The sequence below is a fragment of the Perca fluviatilis genome, chromosome 21 (genome assembly GCF_010015445.1).
Source record: "Perca fluviatilis chromosome 21, GENO_Pfluv_1.0, whole genome shotgun sequence".
Classification (NCBI taxonomy): domain Eukaryota; kingdom Metazoa; phylum Chordata; class Actinopteri; order Perciformes; family Percidae; genus Perca; species Perca fluviatilis.
Window position 1 is genome coordinate 18,361,391 of NC_053132.1, and position 23,935 is coordinate 18,385,325.

The 23,935-nt window shown below is 39.8% G+C and overlaps 1 protein-coding gene across 3 annotated transcripts in view; it reads right to left on the minus strand.

The window, feature by feature from the left end:
• LOC120551688 (SH3 and multiple ankyrin repeat domains protein 1-like) overlaps positions 1–23,192 on the minus strand; it is a 45,026-nt gene extending 21,834 nt beyond the window's left edge. Inside the window, exons 1-5 of one of the 3 annotated variants that reach the window (XM_039789193.1) lie at positions 23,072–23,192; positions 22,704–22,757; positions 8,038–8,633; positions 2,352–2,555; positions 36–107 (exon numbers count right to left, since the gene is read on the minus strand). In XM_039789193.1, coding sequence (XP_039645127.1) covers positions 36–107; positions 2,352–2,555; positions 8,038–8,529 — 768 coding nt within the window. In that variant the 5' untranslated portion in view covers positions 8,530–8,633; positions 22,704–22,757; positions 23,072–23,192. Of the gene's footprint in view, positions 1–35; positions 108–2,351; positions 2,556–8,037; positions 8,634–12,783; positions 12,800–22,703; positions 23,000–23,071 lie in introns of those variants that run through there. The other 2 variants (XM_039789192.1, XM_039789194.1) reach the window with 2 other exon arrangements.
• Between the last annotated feature and the right edge of the window lie 743 nt (positions 23,193–23,935).

Genomic DNA, 23,935 nt, shown 5'->3' on the forward strand with positions numbered 1-23,935 from the left:
CCAGCAATAGTCAATAGACACACAAGAAGAAATACCTTTGTGCTGAGTTTGGAGAGCGCCTTTTCATCCAGATTCGTCTGTTTATAAACTCTGGTTTTGTACCTAAACTGAGAACCAGAAAAAGATGTGTGTGAAAAATATGATTCATCAGTTTATCAGTGATAGTGTACATAGTAGAAATAACAAAAAGAGTATTCTTTTTTGCTGTTAATCTGTACTTCAGATGGTGTTTTACAATTTGAAAGTTTTATTTAAAGCAGAGAAGCAAAGCTGGGAATCGAAATTTTATTAAAATAGTTTTTGGGGGGGGATTTGTTGAATGATAGATGGCCTGTGCTTTTTGAGCAAATCATTGAATGTAGTTAATTTCAGCAATGTAGCTTTAAAACACCATTACTTTTGTTAACTGCAGCTAAACTCTCTCACTGTTCCGAGAAATTCACTCTCCCAGTCAAAGTCATTGGAACAGCTCCATGAGTTATTTCTTTAAAATATGAAGTCAGATTTGGTTGTCTTTTTCTTGGCAAAAGCTTATATAATCGCATGTGAAGCTGCACTGGAAATGCCTGAAAGTGTCAATGCTAAAAAAAAAAGATAATTGCTCAATAAAAGAGACTTAATGTTGATTATGTATACTAATAGTCATAAAATCTATTTTACAGACAGTATCTTGGGCAGTTTTCTTTTAACCACAGCAAAAAACTACATGAGCCACTGACTGAGATTGTTATTCTAAGTGTCTGACATTATGGAAAGGTTCCCTACAGAGATAGTCTAAATAAAATGTATATATCATAGGATCTAACATAAATCAAAATATAATGCACTCACTGATAATACGTCTATTTTAAAACCTACTGTATACTATGGTTTAATGAGGTGGTGAAATTAAAAAAATTGTTCTAGAGAATCTGTCTTCAAAAACCCCATAGAATCATAAACACAACATCTTTCAAAAGGTGAATGTGCTGTGTTTAGGTGGGTTTGCCTTCCGCTTTCTCTGAATGAGAGACCATGTCAAAGAAAAACACCTGACCGGATGTGCTTTCTCCACATCAGTACCATACTGGGATCGCAAACTATCTGGCAGCTGACAGCTCAACTGAATCACATACTGCACCTCAGACAGCCAGAATACCGCTGCATATTTCATGCATCAGAAGTGTATTTGGCCAGGATAAAAGCAGCAATCTGGCCTAATACTGAAGATTAAAATAAATGCAATATATGTATTAGTAAGTAGTTGCACACAGTTAAAACTAACAGAAACTACTCTGTACTCGTGAATACTGGTCCAATTCAAGCACTGACGTGATTCAAAATGGCATTACTCGTGTTATAAATACATACACTCATGAAGCTGCGAGATACATTCTGCTGTGGCGTAGAATTTAGTTACAAGGCCTCATCAGGAATGTAAACACTCTGGTTTGAAGCCAAACCCTGAGTGCGGGATACTCTGTCAGCCCCACCCAGCAACATCAACATTTACAGCAGCTGGACCACCAGAGGGCACTGTGAGATAATTGTATCACAGCATGACAACTTCGCATTGATGTCATCTCACAGCCCACTTCCTAAAAAGTGGAGAAATATAATATAATTTGTAGGTTACATAAAACACAGAATGAAATTAAATCCATGGGTTGGATATTATTTTTGTCAAGATTCATTCATTTACTGTGTTGAACAAGGGAATTCTAATAATAAAAGTGAACTTTTGAGTTATTTGTCTGCAATTGTAGAACATTCCTATGGTTTTTACTTAGTTATGAGCAATAACGTTTTCAAACTATGATGCAGTGCAATAGTTAATGTCATCAAACTACAGACGTGGCAAAAGAGGAAAGGTGCACACAAAAAGCTTTTTTTTTTGTTTTTTTTCCTGTATGGAATTTGGTGTTGACAACAATGCTGTATTTTGTGGTCAGTAATAGAGTGCACTTAGTCAGGGCAGTAGTCATGTCCTCTGTATCTTTTGTGGGAATTTGGGGGGTTGTAGCAACACTTTTTGGATATTTTATGATGATTCTGATTCTAAGTATTTCTTTAGACTTAGTATACTTAAATTTGACAACCTTTAGGCCAACAAGTACATGCATCAAGTATTTTCTCACCAGATTGTGGAGAAACAGCATTTAGATTTTCATTTTGGGAAATAAAATTGATAGGCAATGTAACTGAAAAGTTAACTGTAAAAGTTAAGAATCTTCATGTTTAGCATCTAGTCAGAATCTTCCCGGGGGTGTTGGTGCTACGTGGATACTTGGACTCATGACTACAGTAAATCTAAAATCCTGGCTATGACCCCTGCACTGAGTCATTTTTTTTATTTCCACCTCCGACCATACCTCCAGGTAAGGCACCCCTTTCTCAAAGGTCTGTTGGTAGTCTCGCAGAGCCCGCTCCTCTTCCAGGAACTTGGCGTCCCGTCCATCTCCAGCCGGCTGGAAGAGGCCATAGTTGTAAGTGTCCCACAACGACTCGCTGAGGGAGCAGATGATTTGCTGCTTAGCGCTCCACACCGTGCAGTCCGGGTCAAACTGGAGACACCTCTGATAGACACACAGAGAGCACATGGCAGCAGGAAGCTAATGTTTCTCTCATCTACACACCTGCTCCGGGTTGGAAATAATAATGGTTAATAATGTCAGTTTTTAAAGGACAAAATGCCACGTATCAAAATGAAAGGGTCGGTTCACCCCAAAAAGTCAAAATAGAGATGACAATGTATTTTTCTAACCATAGTTACACAGAATCAGCTGGCTAACCAAGTAGCTAATCGGCTAATGGATGTTCATACATCAGGAATATTAAACTAATCACATATGATAATATAACAGAGGCCATTCTGCATAATGAGTTAAAGGATGACATCTACTTTTGATACTTTTTGTATATTTTGCTGATAATACTTCTGTAGGGGAGAGCGGGGTATGTTGTCACACTTTACACACAGTCTAACATTTACTGAGCACCATACATCACAATGGTATAAATGTCATACCAAATGAAAGAAGGAAGTCTTGGGAACATATGTTGTATTCATAACATTTTCATATCTTATCTCATTACAGAGTTGTAGACTGTTGAATAAAGAATGTGCACTTGGACAATTTACCCCATCGGTGGGTAAATTGTCACACTAGATTATCTAAAAATAAAAACACAACTAATTTGTGAATATTGATTTCCAGAACTGGAAATATAAACAATCATGCCTAGAGAATCTGGAAAAACAATACACATTTCAATAAAAACACATTAAGTGGCAAGATCACTTTACTTAAAACTTTAAACTAAATGCTGCAGATAACTTGCTTAACTTAACATGTTTAACCTGAACTAAACAGATGCCTTGTATTTGACTAATCAGACTCATCTTCAGAGTCACAATTCTGGCACACATAAATTGCCTGGCCCAAGGTGCAAGCATCATGGGCCCATAGTTTTAATTTTACACATTTTACCCAGGTCTCTTTTGGACGACTGTTTGAAAATGGCTCCACACAGACGAGGCAGAAGCATTCTTCATCATCTGATAATTTTTCTTCTTTTAGCTGCTTTAGTCCTCGTAGGTCCAGATTTTCCCTTACTTTTGAAACAGCTTTTTGCAAGATTGAGCCTTATTCTTTTCTATTTCTAGTTGCTGCTTCACTGGCATGTCAGTAAGAATTGCTTATTTGCGTCGTTTTCGTCCTTTGCTGGCTGGTCACATGTGACAACTTGCCCCAAAGTCAATGAGACAACTTGCCCCAAACTGACATGTGTGCTAATGTTGGCTTAATCTCAAGGTTAGCTCAATATAGCACTTCAGCTAAAGTAGGCTATCAAAAGACACGTTATTGTCTCCTCTATTTTGTGCAAAATAATTATTTTTAACATTCATACCTAACAAAGTCGCATAAAATTTAAAGTGCAAATTTTTTACTTTTTAAGCAGAAAAATAAGAAAATTCTTTTTATTACGGCGATCGCCTGTTCAGAAGTCAGAGATGATGTAAGTTAGTACTTTTTCTATTTAGCTGTTGTTGCAGCAGATGAAGCTATTCCTGAGTTGTTTCAGTCTGCAGTGAGTCCTGAATGTTAACCGTTTGACCCTGTGATGTGAAGCTGCTAGTTTCTCTGTATTTTGCTAGCTTGCTAACTTTCCACTACATCACACATTTTATTTCAGTATTTGTTAATAAGTGATTAATAACCCACTGTTATATCAGATAATAGTAGTTATAACAGCTGTGACATTAATGTACCTTTTGGGGTTTATTTCAGAAACTTCCTTCATATCCAGCAATGTACAGCTTGTGACTACCTTAATACCAAGTAAAAAGTTGAACTCCAACAATATGATATTCAAAATTTGACTGCTTTCTTTAATAACTACATAACACAATACTTGTACTTTTACTTTTAGTACTTGAGTAGTACATTTTAAAATAAACTACTTGCAATACTTAAGTACAAAAAATGTTGAATACTTTAGTACTTCCATTTAAGTGGGGTGCTTAAAGAGCACTTCAACTTCTACTCAAGTCACTTTTTTGATAGAACACTTACTTTTACTCAAGTATGGGTCTCACACCTCTGGTCATGAGCAGTGTGACAACTTACCCTGCTCTCCCCTACTTTATCTTCAGTGAAGCTTTAAAAGCAGGACTTTTGCTTGTAATAGAGTATTTTTTATATCGTGGTATTTCTACTTTTACTTAAGTCAAGAGTTTGAATACTACTTAGCAGGGCCTTCATGTCTCTTGCTCGAGCCCAGGAGTTCGTGTTCGGCCCCCCCAGCAAATTATTTAGACCCAGGGCCCGGGACAGCAGACCCAGTGTTCCCCCCCGGTTGGCGACTCTGCTTCTAAGTGCCAGGCTTCATAATAGAAGCTATAATCTTTCTTAGTCTAACACTATTTCTCTGAGCTTAGTCTACTTGTTTTTTTTTTCTCAAAAATTAAACAGCTCTTACCCTGAGAGAGTCAGTATCATTAAAACTCATTTAATGGTTGTGTGTGTGTGTGTGTGTGTGTGTGTGTGTGTGTGTGTGTGTGTGTGTGTGCAAACCTGAGTGCAGTGGTGGAATGTTACTAAGTAGATTTACTCAAGTACTATACTTAAGTACAAAGTTGAAGTACGTTTATTTACTTGAGTCTTTTCTTTTCATGCCACTTTCTACTTCTACTCCACTACATTTCAGAGAGAAATATTGGACCTTTTACTCCACTACATTAATCTGACAGCTTTAGTTACTAATTGCTTTACAAATTAAGATTTTTGCACACAAAACACAAAATAAAAATACAATGCTTTATTATCAATTAAACTACCCAACATTATATAGGCCTACAAATCAAAAAAAAAATTTTGATCGTTTCCAGTTTCTAAAATGTGAGGATCTTTCTGCATTGAGTACTTTTACTTTTAATACTTTAAGTACATTTTCCTGATGATACTTACAAACTTTTACTTAAGTACTTTTACTGTGTAGTATTAGTACTTCTACTTAAGTAAAGGATCTGAATACTTCTTCCACCACTGCCTGAGCGTGCACACAAGTATATTAATACACACAATTTAGCTATATGTAGTCAGTTTTGTTAAATAGCTGGCCAATGGCATTTTATTACTATGGATTAATAATGTAGCATTAACATCAGTTGGTGAATGATGAACGCATGAGAATGTGGCGTGTGCAGAATATGAATGCATTACTTTTAAATAATTAATCATCTGCCACATTCGTGGAAATAAGATGACTTATGCTGTCCTTACGGTCTGTGCTATCAGGATATTCAGGTCTATTTATGTTCACATCACTTTTTCTTTTTACCCGTAATGAAGAAGTAAATATTCTATACCGGAATAAATATTTCCCTTTCGTGTTTTTCTTCTTTGATCTCTGCATGCATAATGTCAAATTTGCGCCACAATCCAGAAGAGAAAGAACAAACAAAACCTTGAAGAGAAAAGCTCCCTCGCCTCTTACTATATGTCTGTGTGTGATACACCAGAGGCTCACTGGCCTCAATGAAAAAAATACCTTGGCTGTATCATGTGTATGTGGTATGTCTAACTAGATTTCACGCTGATTTGTGCACTGCCCATTTCCTCATATGATTACATTTTCTTGCATTTACACAGGAAGACCATCTTTTCTGTCCTTTTCTTATTAAAGTCTGGAGCCCGAGGACAGAGTTGACCGGGGGTAGGGCTTTAACAACAGGCCTGGGAGGTCTGAATGAGATGTATGCATCAATGCTATTGTTCCATTTCAGAGAACTGTAAGTAAAATTGCACAGCTCAGCACACTTTCATGTCCCTTTTGCCCCCTCGAGCCCACACCCCCCGCTAGGTTGCACTATTTAATAGTGTTGCCAACTCTATTGGCATGGCAACCAGTTCATTAGTGAAGGCAGGCACCCGTTGCCGTAGCAATGTCTTCGTGGTCCCTGGGAGGTAGACCACATGATGAGGATGTGCGTGCGTGCGTGCGTGTGTATGTGTGTGTGTGTGCGTGTGTGTGTGTGTATGTGCGTGCGTGTGTTAGAAAGAGACATTGAGTGGCTAATCATTGGGAGAGAAGTCTAATGTAATGTACACTGTATATTACAGTGAAACTTTTCCCCATCGTTCCGTTTTATACAATCAAGGATTTTCTGGCAGTAGTTGTCCCCACTCAGGAGAGTTATTTGGACCTTCACCGTGCAGTATTATGGTTTTTGTAAATGCATATATCTTCCTTGTTGCTTATTCATTCCCCATCTCTCTCTTCAGAGCATTTATTTCCCCCTCTCACTCTCTTTACAAGCTCCTAATACTCTCTCCCTCTCTTCATCTCGCCTAATTCAGCTCAATATTATTTCAGCTGCAAGGTCTGTTTGTCAGTGGTTTGCAGAGCTGAATATGATGCCTGTGGCTGATGGAGACCTAGGAGCAACACATATGCCTCCCACATATCCCTTCTTTCCCAGAGTCTCTCACTTCCCCAGTTCTCCCCAAACTCATTAAAAACCTATTAGATAATTAGCAATTACTGTTATATTGAGGGCAGATTAGCTGACATGTAGAACAGTCAGCATGTTCAGGGAGTTGAAAATGGAGAAAGGAAGATTGTCCATTTATCATTCTCACCTGGATATGGCGTGTGTGGGCGGGCCAATTCTCACCTGTCACTGCAGTACAGCGGAAAGCTGCCGTAAGTGTGAATTGATACGGACTTCAGTTTTGGAAACTAATTATGACCATACCTGACCCAAGGTAGATGCTTACATGGTGTTGACTGAATGTCTGCCCTGGCAGGTTGCTCAACACAAGTCAAGCTCTGTGTTTTTTCCTATTTCCTTTTGGGATTAATCCCCTGTATGACTGGAATGAAAATGCTTTGAAATGAGAGATGTGTTTGTACATTTGTGCAAACTATTTGCCTGACGTAAAATAAAATGTACCGTATGTAGCAAGCACCCATGGGTTCTTCTCGGCAACTAATTTGAAACAGATGAAGAGGAAAACACTGCAGTAAAATTATTGAAAAAAAGTTTGGTTTTGTCTGTACTTGCACAAAGATGAGAATCGGTAAAGCTTACAAATGCATCATTGCCTTAACATTGTAAAGTAGCCTGAGCTATCCTTAATTTGTAGAGAAATTCAGTTTGTCGAATTTAAGTTATCTCTCTCTCTCTCTCTCTGAGGCAGTTATACCACAGAGAATTGGCTTGAACTACTTCCTCATTTGGAAAGACCTCCAGTCAGTGCCCTGTTTGCAAGGGAGACTTTTTTTTCTTTTAAATGTTAGATTTTGATTGAGCTCGACAACATTTTTACTTATTTTTTTTACTTATATTTACTTATTCTCACAAATTTTAGATATGAGGAACTGACCTGTGCTACATTAATTTTGTCTTCCTCGACTTTACTGAATCTTTGGATTCCAGGTTTTGTAGATTTATATCAGTGTCAGATTAAGGGTCAAGAAGAACCGTGTGTAGCTTGTTTTATGAAATGTTTGCATAAACTGTAGTGTTTTTTTATGAGAACATGCACTTACTGTTTGTTTGATATCAGGAATTCCAATGCGGAACACCATCATGGTCAGGAAAGTGTCGTCCATGGGAGCCACTGTGGTCATGCTGCGCTCCATGAGAGCTCGTCTCTTCTGCAGCGCGTTCAGGCCTGCGTGATGAGGCTGCTGATTGGCTCCGATGAGATGCTGCTGTTGCTTATTGGCTGGTTGATGATGTAGCAGGGCTTGATTGGACATGTATGCAATACCCCGGTTGACCAGGTTGCCCGGCCTCAGTGGTCGGTCTGCTCTCTGTCTACCGACCACAATGGCTGCTGGTTTCACCACCTCGCCACCTTTCCCTTCCCAGGATTGTCGTCCTCCCGTCATTTCCTTCTCCTCCTCTAACCCTCCATTCTCCGTGTCACGTCCATCTTCCCCTTCTCTGTTTTCTCTTCCCTGCTCCTCTTCCTCCTCCTCATCCTCCCCATCTTTGTCATCCTGACCGGGATAAAAGTGCTCATTATTTCCCAGCATCCTTTGCTGTGCAGGGGGTCACTGCCGAGAGGGCTGAGTGACATAGCTGTCATGGAGACAAAACATGGCTATCCCATGAGACTGGCTTCATCCTTAGAAACATGCTGTGGGAAACAGGCAGAGAAGGGAGTAAACTTTGGTCATTTAACTCTGAGCATTACATTAATACTGTAGAGTGAACTTAAGAAAGTATGTAAAAAGACAATGTGCAATAATAGAAAAACTAGCCACCGGCAATGCTAATAAGTCCACATGTGTGAATGAGCACACAGCTGGTCCACATTTTCCATTTAGCCACTGGGAATGCAACGGGGAATAGCAGGCTGATGAAAGACAGACTATATATAAACTCTGTGAATTTGCATCACAGGTTCTTTGCAGAAAAGAATGACTTGGATATGAAATTTAGCTTCACATGAGGTCAAGATCATTGCTACCTAATGGAGCTGACCTATGTCTGAGGCACAACCCAGGGCTAACAGCTAAATGTGAGCTCCATAAAGAAAAAATTCCACCCTCAGATACTTAGATACATGTACACTGTTATACATCATCAGTAATTGTGATGCTGGTGTGGTTTCTAAATGAGGTGTTGTGACTGACCTCTTGGCGTACTCACTGCCTTGACCATGTCGACATGGTTCAGCAAGGTAATACTTTTCCCACAATACTTTGTGACAACCTCCAGAAACATGGCTGAACTTGTTGCACAAAGTTTGATGCAGCTCTAACAGCTTTAATAACAACAATATGGCTGGCGGTATACTTTCAACCAAATAGAAGTTGGTTTATTTGACAAGGCGAGTTCATGGATTTGCAAAAAAGAAAAACATAGGGCTGGTGCATTGATTGTTGCGGTGTAGAAAGCCTATGGCCAGATGAACATGTCAATATGTCACTTATTCTACAGACCTTTTTTGATATCCTCCAGCACACCCTCAGCTGGAGTAGGTGCAAACACTTTGGTTACATACAGTATATGTAAACCATTTGGGGCTCTGTGTTTTTAGTTAAACTCTATTAGTTCTAATACATATAGTGCAGCAGATTAATGGCATATTTCAAGAGAATTGTTCAAATTGGTATACAAGCATGAAATATGGCACAGATACTCTCTAAGGGTCACTTTTTGGGAAAAAGGCATTGGCCACCCAAAAATTCATTATGGCACCCATTTTTTCAAGATGGACGCTATTTCTGTCAAATTCTCATTATGTCAATCGTTCAAACAGTGATGTAGGCATACGATTTTGTGAAAATACTCTCATAAGAATGTCATTTTGGAAAACGGTGCTTGTCTTTCAAAAATAAAAATAAAAGTCCCTTACATCAATTTTTCAAATGGTGATGCTATCATCAAATTTGGTATAAATATTCTTCAACGGACATTCTAATGGAAAAAGGTGTGTGCCACTAAAAAATTCAAGATGGCCACCATTTTCAAGATGGCCACAATTTCTGTCAGAGCTCAATTTGATGCGTTAAGGAAGGTTTTGTTTAATAGAGTGAACGTCATTACACAACCAGGGCACACTGGTGACTTCACTGCTGTGGAACTCAGCATGGGGTTCAGTGTCAGCTGATCTAGTTTTACTTACACAGTAGTTCTTGACTAGTAGTAATAGTATAGCTAAGTTTAGTGTCTCAAATGCTGTCTAACAGCCCCTCATCAATTAGCTACTAATAGATGTAGTTAGATAGCCGCACCTGAATTGACAGGTTGTGCTAACGCGGGAGAGCCGAGCCAAGGGTAAGCGGGGCAACACATGACTTGTTCATGTATGCTTACCTGGAAGGTGTACAGATCACACAGGACTTAAATGGCACGGAATGAATGATCGGGCTAGGTGTCGGTGACCCGAACCTAGTTGTATCCCATACCTGAAAGTGTACTATGTCTATGATTGAGGTGGTAAAAGGACAGCCACTTGGCCTTAATCAGACAATAAACACCCAAAATGGCAAATGAAAATCCCATGTCAGCCAAGACGCCAACAGATTGGATGAAATGTTGTCTTTGTCAGACAGACACAAAGGCACCCCTCCAATCACCACCTACCCATCATGTTTCTCAACATGATGGCTATAAAATGATTGCCACCAACATTCCACTCTTTCACAAGATCAACAAAATGCTAAGGACCCTGGACCTGGAACAACTGGATGAAGGTGGTGGTATAGAAGCTACTTTGAGAAGGAACTACAATTGTCGACTTCGGTTCAACAACACAAAGTTACTTCGTGCCCAGATGCCAAGCAGGGAGGCATTGGCTTTATGACTCGGCAGGGCACAACCTCTCAATCTCAGGTTGGACACTCTAACCACAAGGCCTTTGAGCTGGTAAAAATTTAAATAGAACTTATGTTTTTTTTTTTTTCAATCCTTCCTTTTAACTCAGTCCCAACAGAGTACACTATTAAAACAACACCCACCTTGAAAAAAGAATCTTGAATTTTTGCAATTGCCTTTTTCTAAAAGTGTGCCCGTTACAGTATTTTTGCTAACATGCATGTGTGCATCAGTGTACATACTACCGGAATGACGGCCATCTTGGAAAAGGTCTCCATCTTGAATTTTTTATTAGCCATCTAATTTTTCCAATATTTGTCGCATATTTTCTGTATCACTATTTGGAAACAGTGGCAATGAACATAGGACAGGAATGGCAGCCATCTTGAAAAATGGTTTCCATCCTGAATTTTTACTGGCCACTTCCTTTTTCTAACAGTGGCCCTTCCTCTCTGTGGACTGCACCTTGCTGTGGTGGAGAGGCTTGTGTATTACAATGAACCTGAGAGCTATGCCGGTGGGGATTTTATATCCCTGGCAAATTGAACTAAGCCAGACAGGTCAAAGGAGAGGAGGCAGATAAAGCAGACATTATGACTATTTGACAGAAATTGTGGCCATCCTGAATTTTTGAGTGGCACATACCTTTTTCCAAAAGAGTGTTCCTTGAAGAGTATTTCTACCTAATTTTATGCTTGCATCACCATTTGAACAATTGAAATAATTAATATTCGATGGCCATCTTTAAAAATGGTGTCCATCTTGAATTTTTGAGGGACAAGCATCTTTTTCCATTAACATGTCCTTTAGAGAGTATTTGTATAAAATGTTATGCTTGGATCACTGTTTGAATAATTGATATAATAAGCATTGAATAGCAATTATATAAGAATAATAATTAATATTCGGTGGCCATCTTGAAAAATGGCCACCATATTGAATTTTTGAGTGGCCAATGCCTTTTTCCAAAATAGTGGCCCTTAGAGAGTTTCTGTGCCAAACTTCATGCTTATATACCAAAGTGAACGATTTGTTTTACTAATCTGCTGCACTAATAGGGGTTATTGACTTTAGGAACTTTTAGGAGTTCTATCTGCCACATACATCTCTGCATGCTCTGTTCTTCCACTACTTGTAAGTTTTATCCAGCCTGGACACCATTAAATGAACAGACCAGCGGGTTTGTTCCAAGGAGGATGTTATTTGGATAATTTAAAATTGGTCCCCGTTCCAGATTTAAAGGGGTTTTACTCAGCAAAAGTATCCAGAAGTGTGCAGTTGTTGATATAATTCGAGAATATGCCAAATTTAATTTAATTTGAAGTGCAAGCCCCTTAATAAAAACTGGAGGATCATAACTATTGATGATTCAGATAGCTGAAGCATTTTCCTCAACTGACATTACATTAAAAAAATATCCTGATTGACATGATGTCAGGTCTTCTGTATTTGGCCAGTTATCTGCAGGGAGAAGAAAGTACTATCAAACAATAAAATTTACCCACAAATACAACAGTTATTTTAAAACAGTGTCTTTGGGTGGATTTTTTTCTTTAAGGTGGTTTCATTTTTTCAGTGTGTTTCAGATTTGGCATACTAGTGCCTCCATATGTTCTGCCCTGGTTTTTTTGTGGTGAAGTCTGGCTACAGGGGCTTTGCCATCATGCAGATCTGGACCATTGCCAACAGCGGCCTTAATGATGGTGAATGACGCAGGGAATCTCCCAGTTTGGTGCTCTGAATATCATATGAGTTGGGAGTCTGAAATAGATGGGTATCAGGACAGATGGAACTCAATAAAATATCAGATGAAATTAGGACACAGATCTAATCTCATTCAATCAAGGATCACCAACATGCAGATACTTTAAGAGTCAATCGGTTTTTAGTAAAATATGTAGAAAACATGGTGCCAATGAAGGTTAAAGGAGCAGTAAGTGATCTATGACTTTTGACTTATAAACCTCTATCGGTGACCAAGGGCATCAACAGGTGTCTGGCACAGCTTACAGTGGCCTGTAATTGACATGAATAATAACATTGAGATGAAGTAGCTAGCCAATAGCCAGAGATCCAACAGAAACATTTGATGAAGAGGTCGTAGCATACCCATATTCAAAATACTGTAACAAGAGGACTGCTTTGTTTGTTTTTTTAGCTTGAAAACAAAAAAAGGTGCTGGTTTTTCAATGCTGGCTCCACCTCTGATTGTTGAACAATTTAAAATGTGTCTGCATGCCTTTGTAGTCCTTTGTGAGGACCAACAAAACTCCAAGGGTATGCAGGTTGGCTGGTTGGTTGAGGTTAGAGTTTTTTCTAGTATTAAGTAAGGTTAGGCATTAGAGTTAGGATCAGGATTTTGTTTATGGGTTCAGGCAACCTTTTTGGCTTGTGACTCCTTACAATCTGTTCACAGTTCACAAAAAAAGAAGTCTGAGAACATAAGCTTAACTTTGGGTTGCAGAAATATGTTTTTTTCTGCTTTCCCGTACCGTTATTCATCTTGCCACCCCAAAACTTAGGTTGAGAACCACTGGGTTGAATTAGGGTCAGGGTTTAAGGAAATGGAATCAATACATTTTTAGAACTTATGTGATAAAGAGAGACTGACCAAGAAATTGGTCAGTATGTACAAAACCTGGCCAATGGCCAATCCCTGCAGCTACCTATCATGGTTTGTTTCATGCAATGGAACAATCCAAACGGCAGTTACTGCATCTTCCAAGACAACCATATTTTGAAAGCAATAATTACAAAGTCAGCAGTGTTTGGATGATTGACCGGATGTATGCAAAACAATCCAAGCCTGGTCTGTTAATGTCTCAATGGCCTAAAGGAAGTCTGCTAGTCGAGCATTTCTGGGCGAAAGAGCGATACCACAGAGGGAACAGGGCTGGCTGTGGTCGATTCCCCAAGATGCTCTGAGAGTGACAGGGTGGGCCACTTCAACACAAACACAGCGTCTGTCAGAGCAAGTGAACCAGTGACGACAGAAAGAGAAAACTAGAGGAAAAAAGTATCTGACCACTTACGATACATTAGGGGAACGTGACATGATAAATGCATAAAGAAAGGTTTTGGAGAAAGTGTGTGGCTGGCAAACAAACTTTTCTAGCGCTGGCAGTACATTTAAGGGTCTCAGCGCTTATTAATAATCACAAGAAAGCTCAGCTGTTACCAATGGCCTGTATTCATAGGGAATATCACACTACAGGACCAACCACTGGCCACTGTTGTATGGATGATTAAAATGTTAACATGTATCACATTTAGGCCGAAAACCTCTCTTATCAAAAGCTGACAAAGAGCAGTGTGTTAACACTCACAAGGTTTGGGAGATTAACACAATCATTGAAGTACACCAGGAGGGAATAGAGGAGGTTGATTCATGAACAAAGTCTCATCAAATATTGAACAACATTGAGTCTGCACTAGGCAAGATAAGGAATTCGAAGGACAGGCTGAGCGTAGACGGGAGCCTAATAATTGGGATGTAAAAGTGAAAGGGGAATACACAAGAGAGAAAGACAGTGAGAGTTGTAGTTAGCATAAAGCAGAGTAATCAGATTGAGGGAAAAAAAGCAGGGTGAGGACAGCCGTGACTGGAAAAGGAATGAGAGTAGGTGGAAAACTGAGCCAAAATCAACAGTAACGTGAGGATATAAACAGGATGACAGGAGGGATGGAGTCATGTTTAGAGCGCTGTTTGATTTTACATTCTAACTATGGCAACTCCAATCACACCTCCTGAAACATTCTCCTCAGCCTGTACAACTCATTATGGACTTCGTAACTCGTGTCGCTTTTGCCTTCCCTGTCACATCACTCAACTCCTACGCTCTGCCACTTTTGCCAGCTGTTTGGCTCTCCTGTCCCTGTGCTGGCCATCAGCTATACAACTACTCTTGATTTTTCTTTCTCTTGGGAGAACAGTGGTGGTAGAGATGTATGAATTTCACTCTCCTGACAAGAACAGTCTTTCTCCATCTTCTGCCAGAGGCAGAAAACTTGTTTTTCACTGTCTTACACTGAATCTCTTCTTTTATTTCAGCCACTCACTGGTTGCTTGTAATGTCAGCAAGACTTAAGGCTTATTCCACTTTTTTACTTTGGGCAGGAACACAGACAATTTTTTAAAACCAGGTTAAATTTCTTATTTTCGCTGGGATTGCTGATTTTGCGATTGTAGAGAGGCTCCAGTGGTCTGTGCTCCATGTCATTCCCCCTCTCTCTCCCCTTTCATTTCTTCAGCTGTCCTGTCAATAAAGGTCTAAAAATGCCCCTAAAAATAATCTTTAAAAAAAAGAAAAAAGTGAACATAGTATCCTTTCATGTCTTTCATGCACTACGTTATGTAATTTTGTCATACAATTGTTTTTCCTGTGCTTATGAGCTCCTGTCTCAACACTTGGGTCAGTCATGCAATATAAGCGTAGAAAACAGGGACATCTGAAGATTTCAGAAGTTGGCGAGTCGGCCTACCCATGGGAGACCGATAGAGCAGCTTGAGACTTCTGATGAGAAGCCATGTAGAGACTCAGAGAGAGGCTTTCGATAGATCTGGGCCGACATGGATCCACAGACAGTAAGGAAATGGAGGAAGAGCAAGATGAAGAATCAGGAACTGATTAATCATGATAACGAGGACAGAGATGGATACCCTCCTTGAGCACCTGAGCAGCTAAGATGGATGGATGGAGAGATTTGCAGAGAGGTTGCTGATATCTCTCGTCTCTATTCGTCTTTGTCTTTTCTGAGATCTTATCTGTACATCTTGCTTTTTGCAAAGCGCAGCAAAGTTGTAGTAATGACTTCACGGCTCATTTGGTTTATTTTAGTCCTTGGAGTTTCCATATAAATAAAAAATTATGTATGTTTTTGGATAATAAGTCAAACTGAAGTTTACTATGATGCAAATTATGCACAATGAAAAATAATGTTGGATCTGTTGAACTGATTTGAATGTGTCACTTTCACTGCATTTTATTATATTCATAAAAATATCAATATAAATGATCTTCTGATAAAATATCTTACTGTCAGTACTCTGTAGAGTTTGCTGTGATAGCTGATGTGACAGTGTCTTTTGGCAAGTCTTAAATTAATATATACTATAAAGACCTTAATGGACAGTCAGTTCCTCTTTTTGTCAATCTCTCTTTCTCCTCTTCTCACTCACTCTCTCCCTATGTAGGACAGAGCATTAGTATAGATATATTTTCAGTGTATCGGTCCCCGGAAAGTAGAATTGGAGAGGATCCAAGGAACAGATTGTCCCACTTTTACGTCCTGCAAAAGTGGAGCGGCCAAGTTCTGTCCTCTATATCCCTCTCTTTCACTGGGTCTCCACCCTTCGGCCTCTTTCATGCTGCCAGCGATGAGGAACCGTCAAGAACACTCTAAGCCTACTCCAACACAGGATGGATGGGATGAGTCACTAAACTGGGGGGGAGAGGGTGCTTGGTTTATATGAATGGTGCATCACTAGCCATCAGGTCTGGGGGTGGTGCTCTGACGTAGGAGTTTAAGGGGGAAGGGCCAAGCTGGGGTATGAGAATTGGGTACCATGACTGTGTCTGTAGCATCAGCACTCATTAAAGGGGTGATAGAATGCAAAACCAATTTTACCCTGTCATAGTTGAAAAACGACAGTTTGGTGGGTAAATAGGACATACATAGAACCTCAAAATCCCATTGACACCTCTTTCCTCTGCAAATCTCACAATGTGAAACTGCTGCTGCTGAAAACGGGCGAATCTGAACAAAGCTAAAAGTTGATGTCAACTTCTCAACTCCTTCTCATTTGATACCTTCTATCTTTGTAACGCCCCAAAATTTACATAGGCCACTAACTGATCTGAGGTCAGTTAGTCTTCTAAATCTAGGTTGCGCAAATCTCAGACACTTTATACATTGTTGCATTACTAAATTCACTTCTGAGACTTTTTTATGCGAGAAATCAACTACATAAAGCTCAAATATGGGCCGTTTTACAAAAATGTGTGGCTAATTGCAAATTTAGTACGGCTGTTTCGGAGTTCAGAAGCTCCACAGTAGCCTAGCCTATGCCTGGACTGTCAGACCCCGCTGCACACTGGCTGGAGCTCTCTCAGGAGATACGGAATACTGGCCCAGAGAAAAGGAGTAGATATCGGACAATTGAGCGGGACATGTGGATTTAAATCAGTGGCGCAGTGGACTCCCAATGGGCAGCGTGCAGGAGCTGCCTACCGGCGGCGGTTCACAGTATGTACACTTTTTTTTCCAACATTGATCTTCAGGGAATAGTGTCGAAAGCATTGGTGTGTGTGTGTGTGTGTGTGTGTGTGACACACAGGAGGATGAAAATGGGCACAGAGGGGAACGTATGTGTGTGTGTCTGTGTGTGTGCTGCTAAGCTCAACCAATCAGCGTGTACCTCATCTAAATATTCATGAGCAGACCATATAAGACAGAAAAGCTCTTGTTTCAGTCCAGTCCCATTTAACAGGGTAGCATTAGGGCAAAAAAACCCAGCAAAAGAGACATTTTCAGCCCAACCAATATTACATACCCTATAAGGAGACCTTAAGGAACAGCGTGAAATACCGTATATAACCATTCTATCGCCCCTTTAAAGGTAACTCAAAAGCACAATACAGTGGACAAATCATTTAAGTTTTAATGTCTATGTTCTCTAAAACATAGAAAATAAGCATTCAAATGTATTGAGGAACTCAAACATTGATTTGTATGCTTTCCTGTTGCGATGACAGGGCTCAGCATTTTCAAGCTGTAATTAAATCTGTGCTTGATAAAATCTGATGAAATGCAAATGCTTAACTGACAATCATGGCGCCCTTCATTCATTTTACAGGCAGATAACAATACCAGCAATAGATTCATCCTCCATGCACCCATTCTGGCATCTCCCTCAGCGGGGGAGGGGAACTTCTCCTATCCAACACAAACAGACGCCTGTTAGTCAATTGCATATCTGATGTTAATCAAGCAAAAAACGATAACACTGCTAATCAGTAATTAAGTGGATGATTAAAATAATCACTCCCAGCTCTCTAGTTCACAATAAACATGCTGCTCCTTTGATCTGCGTTTCAGCTTGATCTTCCCTATCGCCACCTCACCAAGGACGATCTTTTTTAAGAAAAAAGGGGCCACGGCTTACTTTGTAGGTTACACACTGCTCGCCTGATGTTCCAAGCACGTGTGCATGCACATACACACATACCCTGTGATCGCACACAAAGTTTGACTCTTTAAGCGGCACTCAAAACACATCTGTCGTGAATGTCTAGCAGAAATAAGCATTTAGTGCCAGACCAGTCAGCTTGAGCTTGGCTGACGGTCTCGTGTAGATCAAAGTGGGCTATCTTTCCCCTCAGATTGGATATAATTGGGTCAGGTGGAGCATGCGCTGAGGGCCTTGCTTGGGCTAAACTTGGCTGGATGGACTGGGAGACCTCAATGCAGCACTGATTTAGGAGTGAACATCCCCTGCGCTATTTTTGAGACTTCCCCCTTGCCGTAAACATTGTTTGATACAGTAGCTAAAGCTTACACACAACAGAAATCCCTAAATCAGGGTTCTAAACTTTTACTTTTTCTGGCCCATGATCCTGTTTTCAGGTCTGCACATTTTGATGAAGTTATGTGAATCTAAGTATAGCATAGATTTGTATTATATTCCTAAACTATACGTGGATGATATAGAAAGTTAAATGTATGCCAAGTCAACTCTTTTGTTCAAATATACGAATCAAATATTTCTGTTTTACAAATTTCCTACATCCCCCAAATCAAGTCACCCCCATGTGGGATACCAACTCCAAGATTGAGAACCTCTGCACAATATAATGTTTCAAACCGTGCGAACATGATTTAGTCTGCACCTTCAGTCTTAATATAATATTAATGAAGAAGCACACTTAATGTCTCAGAACAACTTGATATTTCCCAGTTGTTATTGTCGGTTAGTATTTCAATTTAATGAGCTCATTCATGTGGGCCAATCTATGAGACACATTGTTCCTGTTTAGTAATTAAGTTTCCCTTCAGCAACAAATTAAATGACACCAGGGCCCAGGTCCACGTGCACATGTCTGTAGCAGCACTGAAACTAAACTTAAGTGTATGACACTAGTTTGTGTGGGTGCACAACACCACAACACCCAGTCTCTAATAACTTAGACTGATTATCTGAAATACATAAACATAAGTTGGTGCAATTGCGACCAAAAGTAAAATAGCTGATTTCATATAACACAAACTTCCCTTTCCCTCTCCACACATGATATGACAGAAAGTGCATTAAAATGTCATGAAAACAGAGACTTCAAAGGCAACTGTGCAGCCGATTGCCTTATGCTTCGCAACAACAAATGAATTCGGCAAGTGCTGATGCAGAGTCAAACATTTCTAATAAAACAGACCTATACCTACTACAATTCATGGTATCAAGTAACTTTTTCAAAGGCATCTTTTACTTTTTATACTTGTCCCAGAGCTGACTAAAGACCTCAGGCCTCAAATACAATGAAAGCAGGCCACAGACAAGCTAGTCAGACACACGGAGATGGGTGCAGGATTAAGGCTTTAGGGTGGATTTTATGGCAGATAAATAGCCGCAAATAGACTGTCCACTAGTGACAGTTGCACTTACCTTGCACGTCCATTGACATAAAGGTAACACTGAGAGACAAAAGTCAACAAGATACTAATAAATGCGGTTAGACATGGCTGACAAAGTGAGGACCATGTCGATGCCTGTCGGGCCCCATTACAGTTCATCCACCTACCATGTAATGGGGTGTAATTGGCTCTACAGACAGGAAGACCCTTCATTCTTAACTTTATACTCTACTTATGACTATTACACTATATACTTTGGATTGTCTAATAAGCAAGATGGTAAGAGAAAGTGTGGGGATACATGTAGTATTTGCAATCAAATGGAACCATCATCTGTTTTGGGAGAGCATCTCTTTAGAAAACGAGGTTGAATGTTAGACAGGAAAAGCAATGAAGGTATTAAATGTGCACTTTCCCTCCAAGATATTTTGTGGAAAGTGTGTTCTTTACAACTTCTCTCGACTCTAATCAGATCTACACTACCTTGTTACAACTCTAAACTGAGTCAAAAAAACACCAGCTAAAGTGCCATCTGACCCTGCTGGCTTGAAACAGACTGCTCAGCAACCCAGAAGCTAGATTACATCAGCAAACAGTGAGGTTAATGAGTTAAGTCTTTTATGCTATAGCTAAAGGTCTATCACCCACTTGTGCTACAGCTCTGTCATCGTGTGATGTATTACTCCTGTTGATTTACACACTTGACTCTAACTGGTGTCCTGCTTTAAACACGGCCAAGTACATAGAACTGTTTCCTGATAAAGTCCCTGTAATCAGTGCAAATATTAACTAAAAGTTGTAAAGCGTGAGCTATTTCAGTTCTTCATAATGGTGGATGTGTTGCAGTTTGCTGACTTCTGTTTTCAAGGCTTACGGCAATCCTCCAGATCTTTTCCCTGGGGGAAATCTCTCTGTATGTAATAATAAAAGCCTGCAGAGTCAGGGGAAACAGCTCTTCTCTCCCGTATTATCTTAATGAGCACAACAATAAGACTGCCAGCTCTACAAATAACAATTAGAAGTTCATTCAAAATCATATTCAATGCTAATTTTTATTTAAACATGAAATTACTTCTCAAGGTTATTTAATGTCACTTTAAATGTCAGACCGAAGATGGTCTGTGGCATTTCTTTGCACAGACTTAGCTCCATACAGCTGTAGTCCAGTTTAATACTCCCATGGGACTGATTTAAGGAACATTTTGTTGTGGGTTTTGCATTTCTGCTCCATAGATACAGTAGTAGCTTGCAGCTAATAGAGTCTAACTGTACTCCTCCACAGCAGTGAGCTGTCACTGAAAATATTTTCTCAGCATGTCAGTTTTTTGTCCTACCCTTTCTAAACACCAAACCCTGGAGAATTAATGGACCATATAGCACTGTCACATCTGCTGCACTGACCGGCCTGTGTATCGACTCAAGCTCTTCCTGCAGAGATCGGAGAGGACAGAACAGGACCGGGCAGGAAAGAACAGCATGAGACAGGACAGGATGGAGTGGAAATAAGTAGGCAGTGGTGGTGGAAATTTTCTGAATCAGAGAGACACAAACATCTCCACAGACACATTAAGCTTTCTGGCCAATTCAGTGTAATTTATGTATTTCATCTTCCGCTCAATTGTTTCATAATAACACTGTCTTTTGGCATTACTTGTCTTTTGGAATTACTAACACATTACGTATAATCACTCAGTCCCTCCCTGGCATTGATAACGTCACCCAATGTTCTTTGTTCCATTATAATCAATTGTTCTGTGTTTCTTTGGAAGCCATAAATCTCAGTGTGCCAACTCTGCTTTAAATTGCCCTGTTTTTTTTTTTCCTTTTCCAAATTAATTCCCCCAGGTGCACTTTGCCAATAGAAAAATTTGCTTTTAAAGCCAGTATTGCTTATTGTGCATTACAGCGTGTGGGGCAGGTCTTAGGAGGCTGTGCAAAGTCAATTATGTTGCCGCTATAGGATGAAAGTGCACAGAGACAGTTTGGTCATATGTGTGCGTGTGCGTGTGCGTGTGCGTGAGTGCGTGTGGTGTGTGTGTGTGCGTGTGTGTGTGCATGCAAATGTATGAGAGTTAGTTCTCTGGAGTCCTCCACCAGCTGACTCCATAAATACTGCGAGCAGGTAACGAGTTTGACAAGTCGCAGCTAAAGAAGTGTGTGAAATGTGGGTGTTGATGAGCTCTCGTTTGAATTTGTTAAATGTAATACAACGCTGTAAGTGTCTGGATGGTATTAATATAGGTATTACATAAATGTAGGCTTTACATAAGCACAAGTATTAATATTCCTTTCACCTGACTCCCTGGCTGATTTCTACCTTATGTTATCTATATCAATTATCCCCCCCATTAATTCTGGTGCATGTATCACTGTAAAACAACAGGTCATAGCCTGCTTTGTAACCGTGGGGGAGAGGTTGTAAAATACTGCAATGTGCAATTCTGATTCCTAATGAACATGGAATAATCTACATGAAACAGGGTCTTAACTAGTCACAAGGGATTCAATTATGGCCATAGAGTTGGATTCAGCATGAAAGGCTCATTTAGAGAAATGAACTTCTCCCCCATCACTGCCCACTGTATCCAGAAGAAAATGCCAGACAACAATGGTTTTAGTTAGAATGTCACCCTAATGTTTCTTTTCGTAATTTAATTTCCATGACTCACATTAACTACAAGCAGACAAATCTTCATAATCTTCATTACATCTTCCTCATGCTGTATACCATAGCTAATACACAGCAGAGCACTCTCACCAGTCTTAAAACTGTTTTGGAGTGATCTGTGCAACTACTATACAGCTTTCTTTATAGGCTCTGTGATCTTTGTAATTCTTTCTCTGTCCCACTTTGCTTTTCCTGCCCACCTACATAAATCATAGGAATCAAACCTCAGGAGGACGTGTAACACCCCCCACCGTCACATTTTTAGCAGCACACAATTCTTTTTGTAAAGTGCTGTGACTTTCACCCTCAAACGCACACACACACACCTTGCTGCTAAAGATCATTTCTTCTTTCTTTGTGTGCCCAATACTTCTAAATGCCTGTCTTTTAAATTAATTTTATAGTTCACACACAATGCTTCTACCATCACTGTCTTTAGTATACTATAATCATTCACTGTTTCTTTTTGTATTATAAACACTTTACATTACTTTTATTGTGAGATAAGCACAGCAATTGTATTGAGGTTATTCATTTCAAAGGGTTAGCCAAAAATGAGAGTAAACATGAACATGAAAAAGTAAATACCTTTTAGTCTGCAGTTCAGGCTGTGTTGCTTCTCGTTGAATCCGCAGTGACCTCCTTGATAAACCACAAAGAGAGTAAAAAAGGGGGCCGGGATTATAAATTAAGAAAAAGATCCAGTTGAAAAACAAGAAAAAGTGACATGCTTTTTGTCTTTCAAAATCACATTTTCATGCCTTCTAGTCTTTAAATCGGTGTGAGCCAGTATTGAGCCAGTGTATTGTGCAGCCTCTCTTTCTGTTTTTCATTCGTACACTCACTCTTTCACCTACTCTATGCCCCAGTATAGCCGACTCTCTCTCCCTCTCTCTCTATTACACACACATTCATGCACCCTCTCTCCAGCGTGGCGTCCTCTCTCTCTCTCTTACTTCAGATTGATCTCTCTCCGTTCTCCTTCCTCTCTTTGTACTTCCACTGGGTACCGACTCTCCACCATCCATCTGTCAGTTGCTCTCTCTGCTTTCTTTTCTCGCACCCAAGTGCTCTTCTATTAAATTATCCCCACTTTTCTTCATTACTCCCTCTCACTCTTGTCTTTTTTGTCTCTGACTGTTTCACCACACATTCAAACCTCTCCTCCCTCTCTCGCTCATTATTTCAGTCACTCCATCAATCAAAAGACATGATACGATTCCCTCCCCCTTTATCTTTCCCTGTCTTTCACGCACAGTGGATGGATCCAGGCCGCTTCTTTGTTTCCCTTGTGTCTTTGATTCTAACAGGTCCTCATAGAAATAAAGAACTGCTTTTCCTGACTCATTTTTTCCATTCATAAAATGTGGCTTTATTACCTATGTGGTAGAAATAGAAGATGACAGATATTGCATTTACATGTGTGGAATAGTTTGTGCAATGTTCATGAATCTGTCAAGGAGGTGACCGACCACTGGTCTGACTCTGTCATTTAAATCACTAAATCACTCACAATTTTTTTCAGTTACCCCTTGTGGTATCTTGCCATGCAGACATTTCTGGTTTTATTAAGTGAGCTTTTAAAATACTTGCTTCTGGGAATTCTGACCAAATCCCAGATCAGTGGAGCTAAAGAGCATTGTGTTTCTTATGCTCACCAGATTGAAAAAATATATTTGAAAGGATCAACAGCAGCAGAAACCATGTCCCGTTAATTCTGCATGATCCACAGACCTCAGCCTATGTTTTTAGTGCTTTGGGTGAACTGACCCTTTAAAAACATACACTGATTAACCTATGGGGGCAGAACTACAATCAAA